Here is a 25,017-nt window from a genome sequence, read left to right as displayed (position 1 = left end):
TGAACTATTCCTTTAATACAAGGTATCCTGAGCTATAAAAGAACAAGTAAATATACAAATAACTTCAACCCCTTTGTTGTTTTGTCTATATCATTGATGGCTATAGAAAAAGTGTCCACAGGAGGATTTTACAGTCCATCTCTGATATTTTCTTGAGAATTGGATTTTGGAAGGAATAAGGACAGGAAATAAGAGAGAGCTGTGTTAGTTTACTTGAATGAGCAATGATTTACAGCGGTGAGGAAAGCACTCAGGGCCTTGTCGGATGTTGTGTAACACATACAAATGGCCGTGTCAAACACTCATTAATTTGATTGGAGGAGAGACCTTCACCATGAAGAATAAAAGCCACCTGGCTCATTTCGTTTTAAAAAAGAAAAATGCTAATGCTGTGGCGACCCGCTCGCCGGACGGCCGTTTTTACTCGTTGGAGCCAATTGTGTTTGTATAAACGGTTATTTATTCCACTGAAAGGAAGATGACTTTTCATTGTGCATGTTAAATTCAAAGTGAGTGAAAGTCAGTTACTTGGAGGCGATAAACACAATGAATGTCTGAGTCAGTGAGAGGCTGGTTTGTTATGTGATGCCTTGCAGGCTTCCATTAAGACAATAGAATGCAGTGTTTTAGCAAGGAACAATGCCTCTGCCATTCATCAGGAGATGTGTTTAGGTAGAGCGGAAGAGAGCCGAGCAGGGTTCAGTGAAGACCGCAGCAGAGAGTTAAGAGTTATTTGACAGGGTGACGTGCATTTGACTAATGAAATGAACCGTGAGTTGTACGCCAGCTGTGCTCAGTTGGTGATGCTAGCGAGAGTAATGTGTTTTTCAGCTGGAATTGGGCCTATCCTATTGTGAGGAATACATTACAGTTCATGACACCCGTGGGACGCTGAAGTGTTTAGCTGAGGCGCTACCGTCATGCAGCTGCCTGGTGTCAGTGCACTTGAATAAAACAAAAACAAGACTGCCTTTGAGATGGAAAAACCTAAAAAAACAAATTTCTTGTCTTTCTTTCTTTTTTTTTTTTTTAAAGAAACAACTTTTATTTCAACTGTGTTGGCAACATACCAATGTTTTTTTTTTTTTTTTTTATTTTTTACATTTTATAAATGAATGTCTTATCTTGACCACCATACCTTTAATAAAAATAAACATTATTAGAGGTGACTAACAACAACTATGGTAACATGTGCCTTATTTGATCAAAATATATAAGGTTGCATTTTTATACATTATGAGACAAAAACGCTTGAGAACTCAGAAGTCAGATGTGAGGGAACTGAATACACAGTATTACACACAGTCTCGTAGAAAGAACTGACATGAGAGAGCGGCTTGTTTCACATTAATGAAATGACAAATGAGACAGCTGAACAGTTCATGCAAAAAAAAGGTTGATTAAAAACAAACAAAAAAAAAACAAACTCAAAAGACCAAGTTGTTTATGATTCAGAATCAGGTACTTCAATAAGAACAATGCTCAAAATAATAATAAAAAAATAACAGAAATAATAATTACAATAAAAATAATAATAAATTAAGAGAGCCATGCATTTAGCAAGGCAAACACTAGTATTTGGAAACTGGATGCAGCGTTTATGGATGTCAGTCGTGTGTATGACACAGTTGTGAAGCTCTAATTCACATAGACTCCTTTTAATTTTTTTTTGTTGTTTTTCATCATGCTTCTTAAAGAATCCATTTTACATCCAACTCTGAGACAGATCTTCTACACAAGTCCCAGAAAAGAAAATGGCCTTCTTATAATTATTCTGATATTTTTATTTTCTCCAAAGTCATGTCCCGTCCCTCTCTGTGATGTGCCATAATGGTAGATATATTTATATATATTTATATATACGTAGTTATATTTTCCCTTTGTCGTTTGGTACATAAAGTGAAATCATTGCGAGTTGTTTGGCTGTGGTCTCTTAGTAGGCAAACAGGAAGGGGAGGAGCTTATGCAGGATCAGCAGAGTGATGTAAAGGAGTGGCTCAGTGGTTGTCATGGTTCCAGAACCTGCAAATGTCAGCGACAGCAGAGAAAGAGAGAGAGAGACATAAATGCTTGTTAGATCACAGTGCATGCTTAAATAATATAAATCTCATCAGTTTTTGTTTTTTCAAACATTCATTTACCAAGAACATTAGCATGAGTTTGAAAAACAGAGCATTTTTAATGCTTTTAGTCTGAGGGCATTTATCGCATCTAAATCTGATTCAGCATGTAGGCCGTATTTCACATTATTAAAGCCCTTCAAATGGCTCTTTCATAATGACTGCTCAGCAATTTTGCTCTTATCGCCTTATTCCTCTATCGAAGTTGACAATCTCACTTTACAAGAGCAAAATACAGTCAGCTCTGCTGGAGATGTTGGAAAAAAATGGCCCACATGGAGGGAAGAGGCCTATAGGGCCATAATGTAAGCTACATGCCCTTGTGTGGAAACTACATGACATTTCCTCTCAGTGACTGACAGCAAAACAGCAGCCCACAGGCCTTCTGAGTGCTAGCCAACAGCGGCACAGCAGAAACAGATTGTGACAAGAACGCACTTACACGAGCACACAACAAACACAAGAAAATGCCAGAAGGATCCATTTAGATCACACATCCCTCCGATATAGACATGTACGTGAAACACACTGGTAATGATTCATTGCTTAACGGGGCTGCTGCCTTTTAGAGTGTGAAACGGCCGTCTGTTTTCTGCAGTTCTGATTTTCCCATGGCCATTTCTCACGACGCTCCTTTAGTCTTACTCTCCCATCATCCCCGAGCAGATTAGCATGGCGTGTCAGGCCGACTCGTGACAGGAACAGCGAGCTAGCACGACGTAACACCAGCTCTAGAGCATGTCTTACAGTGGGCTCCTGGAGCGTGTCCGTATGTCTTAAGAAGCCACATTTATTTTGCTTCCTCTCTTCTATCATCATTTTTGAAGAGGGAAGAGGATGGTGTACTTGTGCATGGTTGGTTGCGTTGGTTCAGGGCGGTCGAAAAATGGTGTGGTTCAATTTCATGCTCTTTCTGTAAAGTCAAACATTACAGCGGGGCTTAGTCTTGATTTGACAACTAGAAACATTAATCTTCTGCTCTTTATTGTTTTTTAGTACTTCAGTCTGAATTACCGAGATGTAACTCCAACTGTTAACCCACAAGAGTGTTATTTTTAACATTTTCCACAAGTTTATATGATTCTTTAGGGTCTTCATGAAATGTCTGCAAAATATTTTGGTTAAAATTCCTCAATGGTCGTGTAAAACAACACCCTTTTACCTTGTCAAAACAACTCTGTTCACAGCGACCAGTTTTAAAGGAGAACTCCACTTCCAGAACAACAATTTACAAATAATTTACTCACCCCCTTGTCATCCACAATGTTCATTTCTTTCTTTCTTCAGCTGTGAAGAAATGATATTTTTTGAGGAAAACATTTCAGCATTTTTCTCCATACAATGGACTGATATGGTGCCCCGATTTTGAACTTCCAAAATGCAGTTTGAATGCAGCTTCAAACGATCACAATGTGGTCGTAAATGATCCCAGCTGAGGAAGAAGGGTCTTATCTAGTGAAACGGTTGGTTATTTGCATTAAAAAAAATACAGCTTAAATACTTTTTATTCTCAAACGCTCGTCTTGCCTTGCTCTCCCTGAACTCTGTGTATTCTGACAGTTAGGATATGTCGAAAAACTCAGACCGTATTTTCTCCCTCAACTTCAAAAATAATTTCAAAATCATTCACATCACTGCAGAAGTTCCGACCCAGTCTTTGCAAAGTGAACATGCAAAAAAGATCAAACACCCTTAACAAAAAAGGTAAAACAGCGATATAGGACAATTTCGAGGTTGAAGAAGAACATGAGCTTGTTTTCGACATACCCTAACTGTCATGAACCGGAACAAAAACAGTCCAGGCAGAGTAAGAAAAGACAAGCATTTGGCATTAAAAAGTATATAAGTTGTATTATTTTTATTAAAATAACCGATCGTTATGCTAGATAAGACCCTTCTTTCTCAGCTGGGATCGATTACAACCACATTTGGGATTGTTTGAAGTCGCATTTAAACTGCATTTTGGAAGTTCAAAATCGGGGCACCATATCAGTCCATTATATGGTGGAAAAAGCTGAAATGTTTTCCTCAAAAAAACATAATTTCTTTACGACTGAAGAAAGAAAGACATGAACATCGTGGATGACAAGGGGTTGAGTAAAATATTTGTAAATTGTTGTAAATTGAGTGGAATTTTCCTTTAAAGCATGTCTCTTTAAAAGATAATGAGCTACTGCAGACTCCACCCCTCTCTTCTGTTTTTTTTTTGTGTATTTGATGGTGCATTACCATAAAAAAAAAAACAAAAAAAAAACTATCCACTGCATCCTCAGTGGCTCTGATGTCGGGAGAAAATTAAGACTCTTATACTCACTTTTACATCCAACTACAAAACACCTGCATTGCTTATGAGACACTGTTGTCACTACAGCTGCTCGAGCACAGAGAAAATGCCGGACAGTGTACAACTGGCTGAGGTTTTAAATATGCTAATACGGGACAGTCTGTCAGTGGTCATAGATGGGGCCTGAGCAGTGTGAAAACCAAAACAGCTTGATAATTGAGACTGTTTAGGTTTTTTGAGGAGTAAAAAAAAAAAAGACTTTTATTATTGTAGGGTGGTTGTGTCCACATACTGCTAAGACACATTTATATGCAAACACCATGTAAAAGTGAATTTTGCATCTGAATCTTGGACAAAACAAATATTTTTAGAAAACAATTATCAAATCGGTAATTATCAGAGTCCAAGTCCATCAACTGGTGATGGGTACTTTTGAAACACTGCTTCGTGAAGCTTCAAAACCTTTGAACTTGTTTCGAACCAGCAATTCAGAGCCGGTGTCAAACTGCCAAAGTCACATGATTTCAGTAGACAATGCTTCGTTATGTTGTAACTTTTTCAAAAGTTTCGAAACGTCTCAATGAACCATGAAACAGTGTCTATATGATTTTCACCTAATCAAATCAATTTTATAAATTTGTAGATATTTTAATGACAGATTTGTGCAACAGTTGCAGTTATTAGTCTCTTATTGTACAGATTAATCAGGCTCTTCATTTTATTTATTTATTTATTTATTTATTTAATAAAATTACTTTTCGGTAACACTTTATTTTAATTACCAATTCTCACTATTAATTAGTTGCTTATTAGCATGCATATTATTAGCATATTGGCTGTTTATTAGTACTTATAAAGCACATATTAATGCTTATTCTGCATGCCTGTATTTTAGATCCCTTAATCCACCCCATACCTAAACTTAACAACTACCTTACTAACTATTAGTCAGCAGCAAATTAAGTGTTTGTTAAGGCAAAAGGTATTTTTACTGACTTTTGTTGCATTTACCAACCTGGAGCCAGTTTTACTAACAGCTTGTGTCAGCACAAACGGTCTTTTGGTGTTAAAATTGTACTTTCAGGTTTTACTAAAGACATGCAGTGATAAATTAGTGCTGAAAAGGCATGGGCACAGTTATTTTTGTGCCTGACATTATTAAATATGCATTTGCAAGACTCTCCCTTTCAGCCGCAAAATTTATAGGAGAGTATTAAAATCAATCTCGCAACGCGTTTTACTAACGTTTGCGCTCGTCAAATTATTGGCATTTGTGCCATTATTTAACACTCAAAAAGCATGTCTTAAATTATTTTGCGCTTGAAATGGCTGCAATTATTGTAGCTAGGAGGAGGCACTGCAGAGAACATGTGGTAGAAGGAATAGAATGTGTTCCACATGTATTAATTTGGAATGGCAGAAGAACACAAGCCATGTTATTTTTAATTTGCTTCAGGAAGACAACTTGGAACCCTCAACTAGGGGTCACGCAATACCAGGTCTATCAAACCCTCTAGCAAACCTTAATTTTTTGGCATCCGGTTCTTTTCAACATATTCTTTATTTGCAACTACGCTAATTTACGCTGTGCTTGGTATATTGCATTGGTCAATATGTAAATTAGATGTTGCATCTATGTCCTTTAATTGTTAGTAAATCACCCACAGAAATTTTGGAATTGTGCTCTTGCACTAATTTGCGCTGTTTAGTGAAACTGGCCCTTGATCTCATGATGAAAATGTAGCTGTGGGAACTTTTTTGCAAGACGCTGTTTCGTGTTATGTTTCGTGACATATTCGATGTGAAATGTCCACTGAGTGGCTCTAAAAGAGTGCCCCCCCCCAAAAGATAAATGCACATATGGTACGTTTCATGTGACGCTGGTTTTGTACATGTTGCTGCAGTTCAGAATTGAAATGTCCGTTGAGTGGCGCTATAACTCTCTAATAATGCTCTGTGATGTTTTAAAATAATGTACCATCTGCACTACACCCAAACCTACACGATAGTATGAACAAAATCGAACGTGATGTAAAAACGCAAGCGCAAGCATGCCGTTTTATCTTTCAGCCCTTTCATCATGAATCATGTTTTCACAGGATTCGTACCCAAGGATTCTGCATCCCAAGTCCAATTCCATGCTGGCTGAGCCACCGATGAAGCGATGTAATCATAACTGTGTATGAAAATGATTTTAAGTGCTCGCAGTTTTACCTTTTACTGTTCATTTCGGTTGGAAACTGCAGTGATATGTACTTTGTACTTATTTTGCATCTTGTGAAAATGTTCCCACAGGTATTTACACCACTCTGATCAGCAGACTTCACCAGTGTGTGATGCCTTGAGCGCTTCGAAACTGTGAATCATTTTGCACAGCAATTTGTTGACTCAAAGTTTTGAAAAGCTTAGCTTCTCCCATCACTACCATCAAAACCTCCAAAGCTTGCCCATGTTAGCTTACTTGAGCGTAAACAACTTCTGTCCACTCCGATTTTACACAGCTCTAACAGTGAAAACATGCTGGGATAACTCATCAACGGCAGAGACGCTTTGTGTAATAAATGACATCTAAAAGTTAAAAACGAATATATTAAAGCTATAGTGGGCCTGAAAGCATAGGCTCTTCTATAAATCGTCCTTTGAAATGTCACACCGCATACAAAGAAAATCTCTTACCAAGGGACATGATAGATACACACGAGATTAGACTAAACAAGGGTAAGTGAATACACGAACAGACGTGCAAATCAGCTAAAATGGCAAAGTCATGACCCTGACTGCTGTGGAAATAATTACAGTCAACATCGACGCAGAGGGCTTCTGCGTCCAGCTCATTACTCACATGTCATCAGTAATCTCCTCCTCTTCCTCATTTAACCCTCTAGAAAGGACTTTAATCCGTCTGTTCGCTTAATAACATATTTAATGAACACACCCCAGTGATCAGGGTCAGTGCCACTTTTAATAATATTTTATAACCTTTGAGGGATTACGGTTCTCATACAGTATGTAGAAGGACATATTATAATGGGAAAGGTAAATCCGTGCAAAAAAAAACAGTGTTGTTTGTTTAATAATCCATGCTGGTCCTATAAGGGCATTAATAAGTTATCTGAATCATTTAGTTCTGCTGAATTTAATTTTAAGGATATTTAAGTAAGCGAATTTAGGCACGTCCTCAGTAGACTGACTGCACTGCATGCAGAATGTTTAGTCTCTAACATTCATTTCTGGGTCATTTGTTCCCATTGCCCCTTTTCTCACTCTTTTAACTATATGCTACATGAAGCATCCTGCCTCAGGTCTTGCCACAACCTTGAGATTACATTTTCATGTGGACTAGTCACTGCAAGAAGCTGAATTTTCTTAACAGCCCCTGTACTTAAATGTATTGGCTCACAGCAATATTCACTTGCGTCCACCCCTCGGGGCAAGCACAAATGACCTGACATTCTCCATTAGCTTCTCCTGATGCAATGCAGGGTACATGGTTATCTTAATGACGGCAAACCATCCTGATCTATGTGCAGCCCACCTCTGAATCATTTTAAATGGGTAATAACATCAGTATTATAACTTCAGTGTTCTCGCTGCATTACAGAATGTTTGAAAATAAGTCACATGTCACATTTTGCTTTTATCAATTGTTTTCACCCCCTTCTGATCTCAGCAGGTGTTCTTACATGGAGCTGTAATGGCCCTTGAGGGCCCACTGAGAGATCAGAAGCAATGGACTCTAAAGATGAAGGATTAGAGGGTTACTGTGTGATCATATCTGTTGAGCTGAGGCCGTGTTCCTCTCCCTCTGAGGGATAATAGAGTTTCAGCAGCACACTCTACACACCTCAAAATCCAATTGCCTATGGATTGTGGAAACATGCTTTATAAGCTACAGGCATACGTTTTGGCTGTCCCAGCATGCCTGTGAATGCAGAGGCTGATATAGTAAATCAATGACACCTGCAAATGATTTTTCGTTTCAAGTACTTAAGATGCTGATGGATCTATAATGAGTTATAAAATCAAAACCGTGGTCTGACATGGCAGTGCGATTCTGATATCTTCACATACAGTAAGCCTATAAACAAAAGAAAAGGAGGGTGACGCTCGTTCCCTCTGGACAAGAGCAGAGCTTCAGCGAACAAGAAGATTTAAGCCTGAATGGCTGAGAAAGAGGATTATTGATCACACTAAGCCAACACACTCAGTATACATACTGATAATTGACCTGTTTTAGGCATTTTATATTTATGAAATGACACCCAAACAATATGTTTTTGCTTAAATGTTACACCATATGTGACCCTGGACAACAGAACAAGTCACAAGTAGCGTGGATATATTTGTAGCAATAGCCAAGAAAACATTGTAAGGGTCAAAATTACAGATTTTTCTTTTACGCCAAAAATCATTAGGATATTAAGTAAAGATCATTTTGTACATTTCCTACCATAAATATTTTAAAAACTTAATTTTTGATTAGTAATATGCATTGCATATAACTTTATTTAGACAACTTTAAAGGCAAGTTTTTTTTTTCAGTATTTGAATTTTTACTCATATCCAGAGCTGCGTAGGTTGCTTACAAATTGTAGTCTATTACTGATTTTAAATTACATGAAATTGTTGATAATATCGTAATCCATTACATTAACATTTTAGGTAATATAATCACACTAATTTTTTATTGCTTTTGACCTTTAAATTGCTTAAATAGTTTAATATTGTACCATATTTATTTTAAAATGCAAATCAAATATACTCCATTCATTATTATTAACAACATGAAGAGATTAAACATTATACTATAAGTTTCCCAAACCGGGGTTCGTGAAGGAACTGCAGGGGTTGATGATTTTAATAAAAAACAAATAATTAATTAAAGCTACAGTTTGTAACTTTTTTTGTGTTCATAATTTACAAAATGTATGTAATAAGTGAGTATATCGTGAATCCATTTTCCAATCTGTGTTTTTGGCTTAACCTGAATCACTACAGTACACCTATAATCTGTTTTTATATTTGGACTGTTTTAGACTTGTTCTGGTAAGAAGCGCTGCGGAGCCCAGTACCTGCGTGACTCGTCATAAACAGACAGAATTAGCTCCGGCTGCAATGTTCCTCTGCAATACGTATGCAGTTCTGTTTATTAACCGCTAGAGTGCCAAAAGTTATGGACTTACTTAAAAAGTAACTGTAGTCTAATTATTTTAAAATGCAATTTAATCTAATTATAACTACTTCATTTTTGGAATCTTATTACAAAATACAGTTGACATGTAATGAGTTACTACCCAGCTCTGTCCACATCATAGACTTATTAGACTGAAGAAGTGCTCTTTATGTAGGTTAAACATCAAAATGTGTTTTTAGATTTACTTTTTTTTTACATTACCTTTTAGATTACTTTTTATATTACCCTTTAGATTACCCTTTTTTTTTTAGATTTCCTTTGTTCCTTTCTGAATTAATTGTCCCTACGCATACTCTAAGATTGAGTTCTGGGAATTTGCTTACAGAACCCAAGTTCAGACTATCTAGTGTGGGTGGCAGGGCATTCAGAGGTTCATAGAGGTTGGAAATGGGTCTAAATGTGGTTTTTGTAATTAGATCATTGAAACCACATATGGAGGTAGTCAAAAATGCATGTGACATCATATCGCATTTGTGGTAGAATTGCTCATCCATCTTGATGGGTCCCGGATCATAGTTAAGCACTGCACACTTGTCTAAAGGTACAGTCGTACTGGCCAAAATCCAGTTTCTCAATAGGAATCCACACAATAACAAATTTTGCAAAATATTTCTCTATGCAGATTTGCCTTAGTGTCACTACACCTTAACACTCAAGTGTCACATACATGGGGCATGTTGTGACATATGAAATGCTTTCAACATTTCAGCTCCCAAGCTCTGGAACAAACTTCCTCAAAACCTTTGTGCTGTCTCTTCACTTTAAACTGATCTCAAAACTCACTTAAAATTTATTCTGTTAACTGACTGCTTCACTTTTCAATTCCATGCTTGTTTGCATTACTTTTTAACTATATAAGTTGATCTCTGTCTGCTTTATTTGTTTGATCATGTGACTGTATACTGTTGTATTTTTGTTCACGTTATCTATCAACTTAATGTAAAGCATTCTTGGGTTTTTGAAAGGCGCTATATAAATAAAACATTATTATTATTATTACTATATTTCTCTTTTTAGCTGAAGCGTTTCATTAGAGAGGCTCCGTTAACATCTTGTATTAATGTGCGTTTTCCATGATCCGATAACAAGCAGTCAGCACTAAATAGAGGTTGGAGGTTGGTCTAAATGTGGTCTTTTGTAATCAGATCATTGAAACCACATATGGAGGTAGACAAAAATGCATGTGACCACATTGCATTTGTGGTAGAATTGCTGATCCTGATGTGTCCCGGATCACAGTGAAGCACTGCATACTTGTCTAAAGGTGCAGTCATGTTTACTGCTGCACTGGGATTTTTTTGTGGCCAAAATCCAGTCATTCAATAGTAATCCACACAATCACAAATTTTGCATGAGAGCAAAATATTTCACTATGCAGATTTGCCTTAGTGTTCTGGGACATGTTGTGACAAAGCCAACCAAAAAAAGCGAACCAAAACAAGTAACATGGGTTTGTTCATTCAGTGCTATTCACCGCATTCAACGCTCCCACGAAAGTGACAGAATAAGATGGAAAACTTATCATAGGAGACCAGATGTAAATATCTCAGCTGACCACTTGTGTTTGGTTCATCTAAAACTCATTTAAAATCTTAATACTAGGTGGAAACTAGGTGGTGAACTGTCCTGGGGTGCGTTTCCCATACAACAACCCCATTATACGTTGCATTGTTGTGGAAATTAACTAGCTAATCATGACTGTTTCCCGAACACGATCGCATCTCCGTCGTTTGAACCACCTTAGTTCAACAATGTAGGGCCGTTCAAAAACGGCGCTTGCAGAGTAAGCTTAAACATACATAGATTAAAATGCATTTATATTTAGACTGAGTGAAAGATATAGACTGCATTGTATGTTAGCTTGCTTATTGTGCCCAAGAGCATCATTTATTGAGCCCATATGTCTTACTAACAAGGAACTATGCTTCTAACCACAGGCTGAGAGCTGTAGTTCCAACCACGTAAGTTTGTAACACTGTTTGCGAATGTTCGTTTTAACTATGGTTTTGGGAAACCGAATCGTTGAACTATGTTATTAACGACGGAACTTGCGACCATAGTTAGCTAACAATGGTTTTGGGAAACGCACCCCTGGTTGCCTATTTTGTGATCAATTGCATCACAGCACCGTTTTCGTCTTTGGTTTGGATGGACAAGTTGCTTCCACTCAAATACTGTGTAGACAAATAGCATCTTGTTTACACTATGTGCAGATAGTGATATATGCTATCAATATAGGTGTGAATAGAAATAACATGCTGTATGTCTTAAGGGATTGCCTGAGTAATGAGAGGGGTTCGTGAAAACAGTGTTTGCCAACAAGGTTGGCTACTATATTTGCATCTAGTTTGAAGAAACACTGCAATTATTGTTGTTAATTATTTCCTGACGATGTCCTAAATGTTAATGAAATGAATAAATAAACACACTGTGACTCTGACAAGTTGAAATACAAACTGTGGACACACTGCATTGATTAAAATACAGAGCTGACAATGAGTCATGAAGCAGTCTTATTTTTCTCGGGACTGTCCATTTATTCTGTCACCCTCCATTTTTAAACCTCTTTCTACACCAATTTTAGCCAGCTATCACATATCTATTATTCATGCTCTAATGCTTTATGTTCAGGCTTACCTTCATCTCTCTTCTCTTTTTCTGTCTCTCGCTGTCTATGTGAGTCATGTAGCCAAACAAAAGCTAGATTGAGACAATGTTCCCCTTGATTTCCCTAGTGGAGTCAGCAGGTACACAACTAAGCACAGTGTCCCAAAATGACAGAAACAGTGATGAAACAATTAACACTCGCCTAAGAGTGCTGAAGTGCTTCCCACACAGTGACAATGCACAAACACATCCAGTTAAAAAAAAATGTCTGCGGCAGGGGTGTCTGCAGCTGGATGAAGCTCATCAGTTAGGTGTGAAAGCTGTCCAGCAGCACTAAACACTGGGCTTCTCCCTTCAAGCACGCAATCATCCGACCACCACAAGCTCCTGTGCTCCTGTGCTCTCAAGGGGGGGCTGCAATTTGATAACAGGTGTTTTAAGTTTGCAAAATGTGTGGGAGGCAAAAACGTGCTTGAAAAGTAAGTAAAGCTGAACTAGGAATGGCACACGTGTGTGCTGTATAATTATTACGCACGCAAAATAACCAGATTGATGTCTGAGCGCATTAGATGAAGAGGGAACTTTGAGTTCTGAGAAAACGCATGCGTGAACAGAGACTAGATTAAAACAGCTGTGCGGCTGGAGTGATATAAATATAAAATCAAGGGTGCCAAGGTCACCAGAGGTGGCATGATGCATTGTGGGTAGAGATTACATAAGCCAGTTTGGGCTTCTACTCTTTCTCTGCTTTCATTGTATTCCCTTTTTTTCAATCTTGCTCAGTAAGATTTTTAATGTTTTTAAGGAAGTTTATTTGATCATAAATACAGAAAAAATGTAATATTGTGGAATATGTAAAATAAAGTTTTTACATTTTTATATACACATTAAAATGTAATTTATTCCTGTGACCAAAGATGAATTTTCAGCATCATTACTCCAGTGTCACATGATCCTTCAGAAATCATTGTAATTGTGCTGCTTAATATTTTTTTTGGAACCTGTGATATTTTTTAAGGATTCTTTGATGAATTAAACGTTTAATAGAACAACATTTATTTAATATAGAAATATGTTCTAACAATATACACTGTCATTCAAAAGTTTGGGCTCAGTACATATTTATTCTTTATTTTTTTCAAAATAAATTAATAGGTTTATTCAACAAGGATGAGTTAAATTTAGAAAAAGTGACAGAAAAATATCACAAGTTCCAAGAAATATTTGGCAGCACAACTGTTGCCAACATTGATACTTCTAATATAATAAATCAGCATTTTAGAATGATTTCTGAAGGATCATAACACTTAAGACTTGAGTAATGGCTGATGAAAATTCAGCTTTGCATCACAGGAATAAATTATAGTTTAAAGTATATTTAAAAAAGGAAATCATTATATTATATTGTAATAACATTTCACAATATTATATACTTTTTAAGATTCTTTGATGAATAAAACATTTAAAAAAACAGCATTTATTTAAAATTGAAATCTTTTCCAACAATGTACACTACGGAGTTTGGGGTAAATTTTTATTCTTGCTTTTCTTGAAAAAAAAAAAAAGTTTTATTCAGCAAAGATGTGCTAAATTTATAAAAAGTGATAGCGAAGAATTTTATTATTAGAAAAGATTTATGTTCTTTTTAACTTTTTATTAATCCTGAAAAAAATATCACAGGTTACAAAAAATATTTGGCAGCACAACTGTTGCCAACATCGATAATTCTGATAATAAATCGACATATTAGAATGATTTCTGAAGGATCATGTGACACTTAAGACACTGGAGTAATGGCTGATTAAAATTCAGCTTTGCATCACAGGAATAAATTATAGTTTAAAGTATATTAAAATAGAACCTAAACTTCTGAATGGCAATGTACCTATTTTAAATTCTCCCTCTTTTGCAATCTCCTGCACTTCTTTCTGAAGCAAACAGCCAAATGTAAGGGTAAATCTTAAAATTAAGTTGTGTAATTAGATTATTCCTACCTGCTGAATCTTTGTAAGTATTTTAACGTTAATTTAACCTAAGGGCAAGCACAAAGCTTAATTATACAATCAGGAAGCAATGGCATTAATATAAAATGAACTTCTGAATTAATTAAACAAACCGTATGCTGAAACAATGTCTTATTCCAGTAAGCATTACCACAAATGGCATTTAATTATAGGGCACGTCTGCGAAAACACGTTAATGCCTGACGCTCTCATGAGAGGAGCGATCAGACAGAAACTGTTCCTTAGAGACCTGCATTTTTTGTTCTTAGGCTTGGTGGGCCATTTTAAACAGTGCAATGAGTTAATCTGCTCTTTCCAGTAAGGACAGACATGCCACCCAGCCCTGCTGGGAAAAATAACAAATAAAAGAAGCGAAAGCAGCAAGAGGCAATTCGATGCACCTGACAGCGTGTAGAAGGCCAAGCTTATCAGCTCCCGCCTGTGGCATTCCTTTAATATTAATTGTTTCTGCCACTCAATGAGATGACACTGTGAAAAAGTGACAGATGCATGTTTCCAAATGAGGAGGTATGAGAGAAAGAGAGTGAGCGTGAGCAGCGAGGGGTGAATTTTCTTTCTCTCCTCAAAAGCTGATAGTGTGGTCAGAACTGAAAGCTGCAATCCTTCAAATGTGGCAGATGACTCTTTAACCTTCTCACTCCAATGACAAAAACAGAGCTCCTAAACCAAAAGAGGAAAAAGACAAATTTGAGATCTTCCTGTCAATGTTAAATGCGCCCAAGCTGACACATGACAGAGTGTCTAGTGTTGGCTGGCTGGTTCATTTGAATCAATTTGCCTGCCCCTGTAAAAATGCCCTTCCGCATTGAGAAGTGTAATGCGGGGCTCTCCATCATAATAACCACAAAGCACACAAGCCCACAAACAAAAAATTATCTAAAACGAACAAATTAGCAATTAATATCAAATAAGGGAGCACTCAAATAGCACTTAAGATTTTAAACCATGACTTTAAACCATGTATGTCCTAGCAAAGGTAATTTAATGTTTTTTTTTAATAAATATACTTAATTAATGATTAAGTATGACAATCCAAATGTTGATCTATTCTAACAGGAGAACAATAAAGCATGGAGCAGTAGAATAACTAGAGAAAGAAAAATAAAGCCTGGAATGCAATACCGTGGAGGATCAGTGCACTGGCCCTCTTAATGTCCGACATGCTCGCCAAATGGCTGCCTCCATGTCTGGCTGCACTAAAGATAGGGCTGGCTGAGCATGTTGGCACACATACAGTCACTCCCACACACACACACACCAACATGGATGTAAATAGACACACACAGTTGTCATGGCCCCAAAACAGCTTGTGCCACAGTTTCTTACAGGATCAAATGCATCCTGCTGGTTAAGCTTCTTCATCAAGAAATATCACATAAAAAAGCTAAATTTACTAAGCTTCAGTCGGTAACTTTTGGCACTTTAGAGGTTAACAAACAGAACTGCATGCATCTTGTAGAAGAACATTGCAGCCAGAGCTACTTCTCGAATCATGCTTCTCGAATGACCAATCATGCAGGTACTGGGCTATTCTGCAGCGGTTCCTACCAGAAGCAGTCTAAAATAGTCTGAATATATATATATATATATATATATATAAATGGATTCATGATGTACACTCTTAAAAATAAAGGTTCTTTTCTGGCCTTGACAGTCCCATAAAGAACCTTGAACATCTGTGAAACCCTTCAAATGCAGAAAAGGTTCTTTATAGTGGAAAAGGGTTCTTTAGATCTTTTAAGAACTGTTCACTGAAAAGGTTCTTTGGGGAACCAAAAATGGTTATTCTATGGCATCATTGCAAAAACACCCCTTTGGAGCATTTATTTTTAAAAGTTTACTCGCTTATTATATAATTTTTGTACGGACTGCAGCTTTGATAAAATAAACATTTGACATTTTTGTTTTGTTTCCACAGGGAAATGTGTTGTTTAAAAAGCATGAATTATTTTAATTGTATCCAACAGATATAATCAAAGATATATACTACCATTTCAAAGTTTGGGCATGTAAAAGTTTACTGTAGCCATTGACTTCCTTACTACTTTCTTTCATACTGTGGAGGACAATGACTACCATCAACTGTTTGGTTACCAGCATTCTAAAAAATATCTTATTTTGTATTCATAAGCAAAAGGAAGCTCATGCAGGTTTGGAACAAAAGGTGATTAAATAATGACAGATTTTTTGTTTTGTTCACAGGCATTGTGAAAATATTTCAGTGAAACTTGGTCTTCATTATATCTATTTTCTGTTTCCATTTTGTGTTTTACTGTGTTTTAACGTATTTATTCATGTTCAATGTCAATTGTCATTTATTAAAGCATTCAGCTAATTACTGTTGTTAGAGCACCGCCACTTTTTCCTACAATTTCATACATCAAACTAAATTAAATGTCCCTAGTTGACATAGCATGCTGTTGTTTTTTTGTTTTTTAACCCTAATAGAGACTACAAGATATTAGAGGACCAGAAAGATACAGGGCTAAAAACAATTATATATAAAAATGCTTTTATAATATAACAATTATAAAATATAATTTAATTAATAATATAACTATACTACTATTAATTATAATAATCCGTTATTTAAAAAGTTACTTATAACACCATTAAAGTTCTATATAGTACTTTCAAAGCATGGTTCTTTATGGAACTTTTTAAAAAGGCTTCTATTTAGCACCAAAAAGACTTCTGCTATTGTTACAAATTGTTTAGAACCATTTATTTTTAATGCAAAATAATATTACACATAATAGGATTAATTGCTGATCATGCTTGTAACTTCCGAAACATAAAGCTTTATAGATTTTTATTTGAGAATCTAAAATTTAACTTAAATGGTTAGTTCACCTAAAAATGAAAATTCTGTCATTAATTACTCACTCTCATTTCGTTCCAAACCCGTAAGACCTTTGCTTGCTGAACACAAATTAAGATATTTTTTATGAAATCCGACAGCTCTCTAACGCATACTTTGCGGTAGTCTTGTCAATCGTAGAAGACTCTCCGAGGAAAGAAGAAATCGTAAAATAAAGTTGTTATTTTTGTTTTCTTTGCACACAAAAATGATTCTCATAGCTTCATGAAATTACAATTGAACCACTGATGTCACATGGATGATTTCTGACCTTAGACCACAAAACCAGTCTTAAGTAGCACGGGTATATTTTTAGCAATAGCCAAAAATACATTGTATGAGTCAAAATTATCAATTTTTCTTTTATGCCAAAAATCATTAGGATATTAATCCTAATATTATACCTGATATTAAAGAACATGTTCCATGAAGACATTTTGTAAATTTCCTACTGAAAATATATCAAAACTTTTGATTAGTAATATGCATTGCTAAGAACTTAATTTGGACAAAAATTAAAGGCGATTTTCTCAATATTTAGATTTTTTTGCACCCTCAAATTACAGATTTTCAAATAGCTGTATCTCAGCCAAATATTTTCCTATCCTAACAAACCATAAATCAGTGGAAAGATTATTTATTAGCTTTTATATGATCTATAAATCTCTATTTAAAAAATGGACCCTTATAACTGGTTTTGTGGTCCAGGTTCACATTTTAGCAATGTCCTTACTACGTTTCTGTGCCTTGACTGTGGTAGGACCTTTGCTGTCGATGGAGGGTCAGAAAAAGTGCTCAGATTTGATCAAAAAAATACTGTGTTCTGAAGATGAAAGGTTTGGAAGGAAACGAGGGTAAGTAATTAATGACAGAATTTTTATTTTTGGGTGAACTATCCCTTTAATATTCTCACGAGAAGTGAACTGTCACAGTTATAAAACCGAAGAACAGGGTGATATCTGTTCTTGCTTATCACAGAAGTCCTAGAACACAACTGTTGACAGGGAACTCTCATGAGACTTCACTGCACAGTTATAGTCAACTCTAACTGTAAACTTCACTGTATCAGTCTCTAGTCCAGAGTGTTTAGAAGTCACTGCAGGGTAATGCATCCCTGCCACAAACAAACTCCTCTGGCTCAGCTAGAGACTTCATGTAATCGCCCTCCGTTGTCTGCAGGAATCACTCCTGCCGCGACAGAAGCGAGAGTCAGAACACACCCAACCCTTTAAATCCCCAATGAAGCCCCCAATAAATGGAGGCCCTGACCTCGAGGCAAGAGTTAAAGAGACAAGGTGATATCTTGATAACCTCTCTGTCACACCGCACCTTGGTCATAAAGAGACAGAAAGGGTCGAGACTGATGCGCCGAAGCTGGACGGATCGCAATGACACTTCCTGCTTAAGACAGACATGGTGTCGCCAGCAGCTTTTATCTATTGCATTTTCACTCTCAGAGCATAGAGTACAGGATAGATAAAGCATCACACAGAAAACACACACACAATTTTCAACTGCCTACTGAGCAGACAGAGGTTTGATATGGCACAGAGGCAAATTAAACCTTCCAGCAAATGTGATTATTCTGAAATGTGCTTCACTGAATGGTGTGTGGGTCACAACAACAGTCTACACTGTGACCAAATGTCTCCATTGTGACAGTAAAACCTGAAATGACCAATCCTCAGGGGTGCAGCCTACTATCCCCAAGAGGAAAGCAGCTTAATAAACATACTAAATAACATCTCAGTGAAAATCTATAAATGCAGTGTTCTGGGAGGGTTAGGCTTAGGAACAAAGAAGTAAAATATCAATAGCTTTTGAATAAAAAAAAAGTCAATGGAAAGTTCCACCATGATAGAAAAGCAATGCGCCTACAGGCTTTGCCTACCCCAAATATCCCCAAAGGAATAATAAAATCTGAAATTGCCTACACTGTGGAGGCCAGCCTATGGTGCACATACCAAAAAAACAGCCTAATAAACATACTAAATAAATGGCTTAGTAAAATTAAACTTGGGTGAGGTTTAGGGGCAGAGCAACAAAAATGATTGCCATACTCACAGCACACACACATACATTTTGGAACACAGATAGCTCTCTTAGAGTGTAGGCTATGCCTAAACTGTATATAACAGTAATTTAATAAACATAATTTTATGCATTTGAGCCATTCTATAGTGCACTCCAAGAGCGTTTTCAGATGTGTTCAGCTACGTCCTGGCGTCAAACATTAATTCCATTAAAAAAAGAAACACACACACACACACACACACACACACACACACTCAATCACTCAACACCTGATTATTTTTCCCCTCTAAACCGCTCGGTGTCGCTGTTGCACTGTCACTCACCGGATCCGTGTTGTTGTCTCAGGATAGATGAATTGCCCGGCCGAGGCGAAGCTGACGACTTGACTGCAGAGCTGGTCGTAGTCGTTGAAGGGGGAGCGGGTCCTATTCCAACCGGCGGAGGCACGCGGGGTTTTCCCTGACCCTGGCCCGGCTCAGAAGTGGCCCGTCCACCCGTCGCTGTGTTGCTGTTCCTCAGTGGCCATCGGTTCTGGATGTGAGACACGGCCTCCTCGGCCAGCATTCCCTCGCGCGGCGTGACGCGCAGAGTGGCCTGCACCTTGTATTCCTGAGTCTCATCAGAGTACAAGTCCAAAACCCGACACTCATACACTCCCTCATCCTCCTTCCGCACACCCGATAGGCTGAGCTTGTGGGAAATAGCGTTGCCCTGGACCCTCACCGTCTGTTCACGAAGAGACATAAATGACACGTCACAACAGGTTTTGTTGACTTGTAGCCTATCAAAGTTTTTGCAGCCCAGTCTTATTACCCATTATTTTTCGTGTTGTTGTGAATTATTATCGGGGGTGGGGCTGGAAAGGCCTCAGATTGTTGGGGAGTCTTACAAAAGTACATTTTACAGGCTAATTTCCACATATTAACATATAATGAGCAAGCTGCTACTTTCAGTAAGCAAATTAGTATTGTATTTTCATCTGAAGCCAAATAGATCTGTTCGAATTCGCGTTCGCCTTGGGAGGTAACCATAGCAACAGAACGCCCGAGAACTTTGCTTTAGTAACAGTTTAGAACACTTCATCCGCGAAACATAAGTAGCCGACTGTCATTATGTATCACAATTTATTACTGATTCACATCTTACACGCAGGCTATAGTCTATCAAAATGCTAGTCGCGAGTCCAACCTCACAAGATTGAGTCTCAAGAATTACCTATAAAACTAGATTTTTCAATAGTAATTTTTTTTAGTTGACCCCTCTGAATACCAATATAACGCATAATGTAGGAGTTACTAAAAGTTTTTAATTTTTTTTTCTATAAACTGAAATTTCTATAAACAAAAACAAAAAAAATTGCGGACAACTGCAAATACGCGTGTAAGAATTGATTTATTTATTTAGTTGTTTGTTAGATAGTTTCTTTGTTTAACCTTTATGAGAACGAAAGCACGTTTGAAGTTTTTAAAACAAATTCAGTAAAAGACGTCTATCATTCTAACAAAACATGGCTGAATCTCTAGTCATATCCGTGTCTGTGCACACTCTCTCTGGTTTCGTACACATCGCTTTAAGCGTTTTAGAGGAAGAAATGTCACAATAGTGGCTTTTTATTGATTATTTATTATTATTGTTGCTTTCTTCAAGCGAGATTCTAAATCCACTAAACATCACAAAATGTTCTGATGAAAATACGGTAAGTGTAAAAACGGATTGTAATACTCACGCTTATTTTCGTGGCGTCCCGGTGGGCAACCTGTAACAGATAACATCAAAACAACGTAAGTAGCCAGCATGAGTAGTTTAATTAGGCTACTCTTGTCACAATATCAACGGGGAACTTCTATTGACGCTTGAAAGACTTTACATTTAATAATAAACGAGAGGCCGTTTATTGGCAGTAGCACCATGGACAGCAACAGTTGATGCTGTTTTACGGTATCTGTCATATGGCCATGGCAGGAGTCATATTACAGGTTCAACTAACATCTAGTGTTTCATATGTCACTTTCAGTATAGGATACCTTTAGGTCCATCGACAAAAGCTGAGATGCACAGCTTTGTGTTTGGTTTGTCAGTCAGAAATTGAAAGTTATCAATATTGTTTCTTGTATAAGGAACCATCTCAGTGCTTGGTAAACACCTTGTGCCATTTATTTACTTAGGCTATTATTTATTTATTTTTGTATAATTAAGCATGACATCACACTCCTATTCTTCCTCTGAATGCCCACCCACTGACAGACACACAACCCAACTTGATTCAACGACATAAATTAATAATGAATCGCCTCAGTGCGTTTAATTGAGAGCGCTCATCACAAGGGATCCAACTGGACGCATCTGGACACGTGAAGCCTGCCACATCCCACTGCGGCCGTCAAGACAGCACTCCTGGTGCGACTCCAAAAAGAACTTGAACGGAAATTGTCTGTGATCAAGCGGCTTTGAGAACAACGAAAGCCCCTTTACCTTGGCTCTGTTGGCCGGAGCGCTAATTTGCAGTTCGTGAGCGAGCTCTTTAGGGGCCGCTTCCTTGAGGTACCACCACTGAATCTCCAGAGAGAACGGCGAGACTCCGACGGCTCGAAAAGCGCACGGCATCTCTATGTCCTCGCCCTCACCGACACTCACATCTCTGGGCACTTCAGTAAATGTGGCTTATGAAGAAAACACATCAACAGCAGATAGTTTGGTTAAAAGAAACCCCTCAAATAGATTCACCAAGGCCTGTTTTTAAGATGACACACATCTATCTTTTGTTTTAAAAGCTTTGTTTTAAACTGTATTTGGCTTTAGTAGCCTATATTATGGTTGAGATGGATGTTCAATTCTCCACACGTCATCGTAACAATTTATTACTTTTACTACCCATATGCATTTAATATCAGGTTCAATATTAAACAAATATGGCATAAAAAGACACAATGAAACTTAAACAGGTACAATGCGGTGATTCCACATGAGGAAAAAAAAAAGAGAGAAAACTAACAGAATCGCAAGAGAGTAAATACGCAACAAGGGGGAGAGTAAAATCTGTTCCTAAGTTTACTCACCATTTACACAGAATAGCAGGGGCGCATTCAGAATGAAATAATAAAGGACGCTGTGGAGTCCCCGTTTTTCCATGTCATAAATAAGGTGGTCAGATTGGAGATCGAGTGGAAGCGGTCATTTGACCTGGAGATACAGGTTTTATTTCATTGGCATCTCCATAACTCGTCCGGGTTTCTTCTTCTTAAGATATAGTTTCTTCCCCGAAATGTAGAATAAAAGGATTGAAATCTCCAAATAAGATACTCCAAAACGATGCTGCGTCAGTCAGACAAAATGTAAAATCCAGTGTTGCGTACCAGAAAGCCCCCTTTCTGTTGGGAAAACTGTGTGAAAAAGTGTTATTCTCTTGAGTAAGTATCCTTTGCCCCTAAAGAATCCTCTGTTCCACCATTTGCTTCTTATCAAGATAAAACTTGCTTTCAACAGTAGGAAATCTGCTCACTTTGGTCTCCATAAAAAGAGGAAAAAATCCGTGATTCGTTTCCACCACCCATCACAAAACAATCCTGTGTCTAAACCCGCAAGCCAAAAAAATAAAAAACTAAAAAAAGCCCAACGTCGGAGGACAAGAGATTCCCTCGACGTTTTTAAGGAGCAGTTAAGCACCGAAACGAAGAAGCGGCATCAGTGGATCGTTCCAGCCCGCGCCACCGGAACCCTCTGCTTTGTGTGTGAGTGCGTGAGCAGCGAGGAGGCGCTTTGGCATTTCCAGACCACTGACAGACTGACGGGGTTTGGGAGCAAACTAACCGTCTCTGTCTCTCAAATCAGCATACGGCTCGACCAATAAGAGGAAAACCGTACCAGAGGACGTACAAAGCAAATCACTAAAAATAAAAAGCGCTTCGGCGACTGATGCGGTTTACTCTTCGAGAGCAACAAGCGGCTATTAAAGTAGCAGACGTCGCGTCACGACCAGAAGTATTTCATTTTAATATAAAAGCCTGATACCTCAGATTAGGCGGTCACTCTTAATCTCAGCTCTGTCCTATCATTTGCTACGGATAATAGTACCATCGAGGTAATCTGTGTTTCTTCTCTTCCCTGCTGGGAAATCCAGATTAAGCTGGTAACTGTTTTGAAACATACTGGTTTCTAGCTGGTCTAAGATGGTCGTTAGTTAGAGCAATGTGGTAGACCATCCTGGATCAGGAACACACAGATGATTTTGGAGACGTGGTGAAATGTCCAATGACCTGCTAGAACCAGCAAATGGCCATATTACAGCTCTGTTCCAAAACACAGTTCCAATAAACTGGATTTCCCAATAGGGCTGGCAGACAATCAAAATAAATATCTGTACACCTCTTTTAGCCATGTACTTCACAGGATTCCAGGAAGCAAAGGTTCAGCCTTTTCAGCTCTTATTCTAGAAATATGAACAAATTATAGTGGTTATTATTAGTGTTCAGCACTTCGATTCTGCTTAAGCAGGGATACTGTTTTGGGAAAGAAGCTGTGTAGATGTCTGATGGAAATCTAGCAAAGTGGTCAGTGGCCATTAGATATAAATAAATACGACATAAAAGCTAATATGACATAAACACTAGTGCAGATAAATAAAAAAGGCCAAATATCAGCTAATTTATTGGCTGATAATAATACTAATAATAACTATTATTAGTATTAGTAGTATAACTTTTATAGGTTATTAAGATGTTAGAAAGAGCTTTTGTAGATCCATATTCTGACATGCGTGCTACAAGTCAAAAACAAACATATTCATTCGCATGGAATTGAAGGATGTGTCACCATATCTGACCACTAATCCAGCATTGTCCCTGGAGTCCCAGGCTTGTGCAGCAGAGTGCTTCTCTGGCTGAATCCTAAAACAGCCCTCCCTCCCAGCTGCCTGCCTGCCAATAATGTAGCACTTGTTCACCCCTACACTCCCATTAGCACTTCACCAACACAGAAAAGGAAGAGACAAACTGAGAGAGAGACAGAGAGAGAGAGATAAAGGGAGAAATGGAGTGAGGGCACTATTGAAATTAGGCTTTTGCCCATTATTGATGTATTGGTGCTTAAGAGATGTGAGAAAGAGAATGTAAGAGCGCTCAATGTGGTCGAAAAACAAGATGAGAAAGTATACGAGATTGAGAGGGAGAAATCGAGGCTGAGTATCAGACAGAGAGGGTTTGAACAGTAATCTGTCCTTCTGTTGTAGGAAGATACTCATAAATCAAGTACTTGGACAACATTTCCCAATATATTTTATAAGAGGAGTCAGATATCCATTGTTAACCTGTGCAGCATGGCTCATGTTTTTGTTGTACATTCCATCCTATTGCTTTTGTCATTTTGGTATATTTGTAAAAATGGTCAGCTGCTTGTCCTTGACAACAAGACTAGCACCAGTGTTTACCTTTCGTGCCACAATCCAAACCTTTACACGGCATAATGCTTTCACTGAATACACTCTGTCTCGGTATGTATGTCCACAAATAAACACAGTGAGCTCAGAGTATATATATTTGAACATTTCTCTTATGGATGTAAAGGTGTGTGTGGTTTTGTGACATATCAGGGCACAAATGACAAAGGTATGACATAGGTATTTCAGGGAGAGGGTGACTTATGAGGACATTGCACCAACCCATGTCCCCATTTTTTTCATTTTCCTTTTTCAAAAAGCTTATAAATCATACAGAATTATTTTTATTTATTTATTTATTTATTTATTTATTTATTTTTTTTTGAGAAAGTGAAAATGTGCACAGTTTCCTAGGTTTAGGTGTATGGTTGGTGCGGTGCAATAGAAAATATGGTTTGTACAGTATAAAAACCATTACGCCTATGGAATGTCCCCACACACACTGGGTTTCCATAGACGTAAT

At 37.5% G+C, this 25,017-nt stretch overlaps 1 protein-coding gene across 1 annotated transcript; it reads right to left on the bottom strand.

Moving 5' to 3' along the window:
• Positions 1-1,656: 1,656 nt before the first annotated feature.
• Positions 1,657-23,268, bottom strand: vstm2b (V-set and transmembrane domain containing 2B). The gene is made up of 5 exons (XM_051114258.1): positions 22,180-23,268; positions 21,596-21,783; positions 20,850-20,879; positions 19,447-19,849; positions 1,657-2,022 (listed from the first exon to the last, which is right to left on the bottom strand). Exons 1-5 carry the CDS (start codon positions 22,250-22,252, stop codon positions 1,934-1,936), a joined length of 783 nt encoding a protein of 260 aa, XP_050970215.1. The 5' UTR covers positions 22,253-23,268; the 3' UTR covers positions 1,657-1,933.
• Positions 23,269-25,017: the final 1,749 nt, after the last annotated feature.

The sequence above is a fragment of the Labeo rohita genome, chromosome 7 (assembly GCF_022985175.1).
Source record: "Labeo rohita strain BAU-BD-2019 chromosome 7, IGBB_LRoh.1.0, whole genome shotgun sequence".
In the NCBI taxonomy this organism is placed as follows: domain Eukaryota; kingdom Metazoa; phylum Chordata; class Actinopteri; order Cypriniformes; family Cyprinidae; genus Labeo; species Labeo rohita.
Note: the sequence above shows the minus strand (reverse complement) of the source record. Positions and strands in the feature narration are given on the sequence as shown.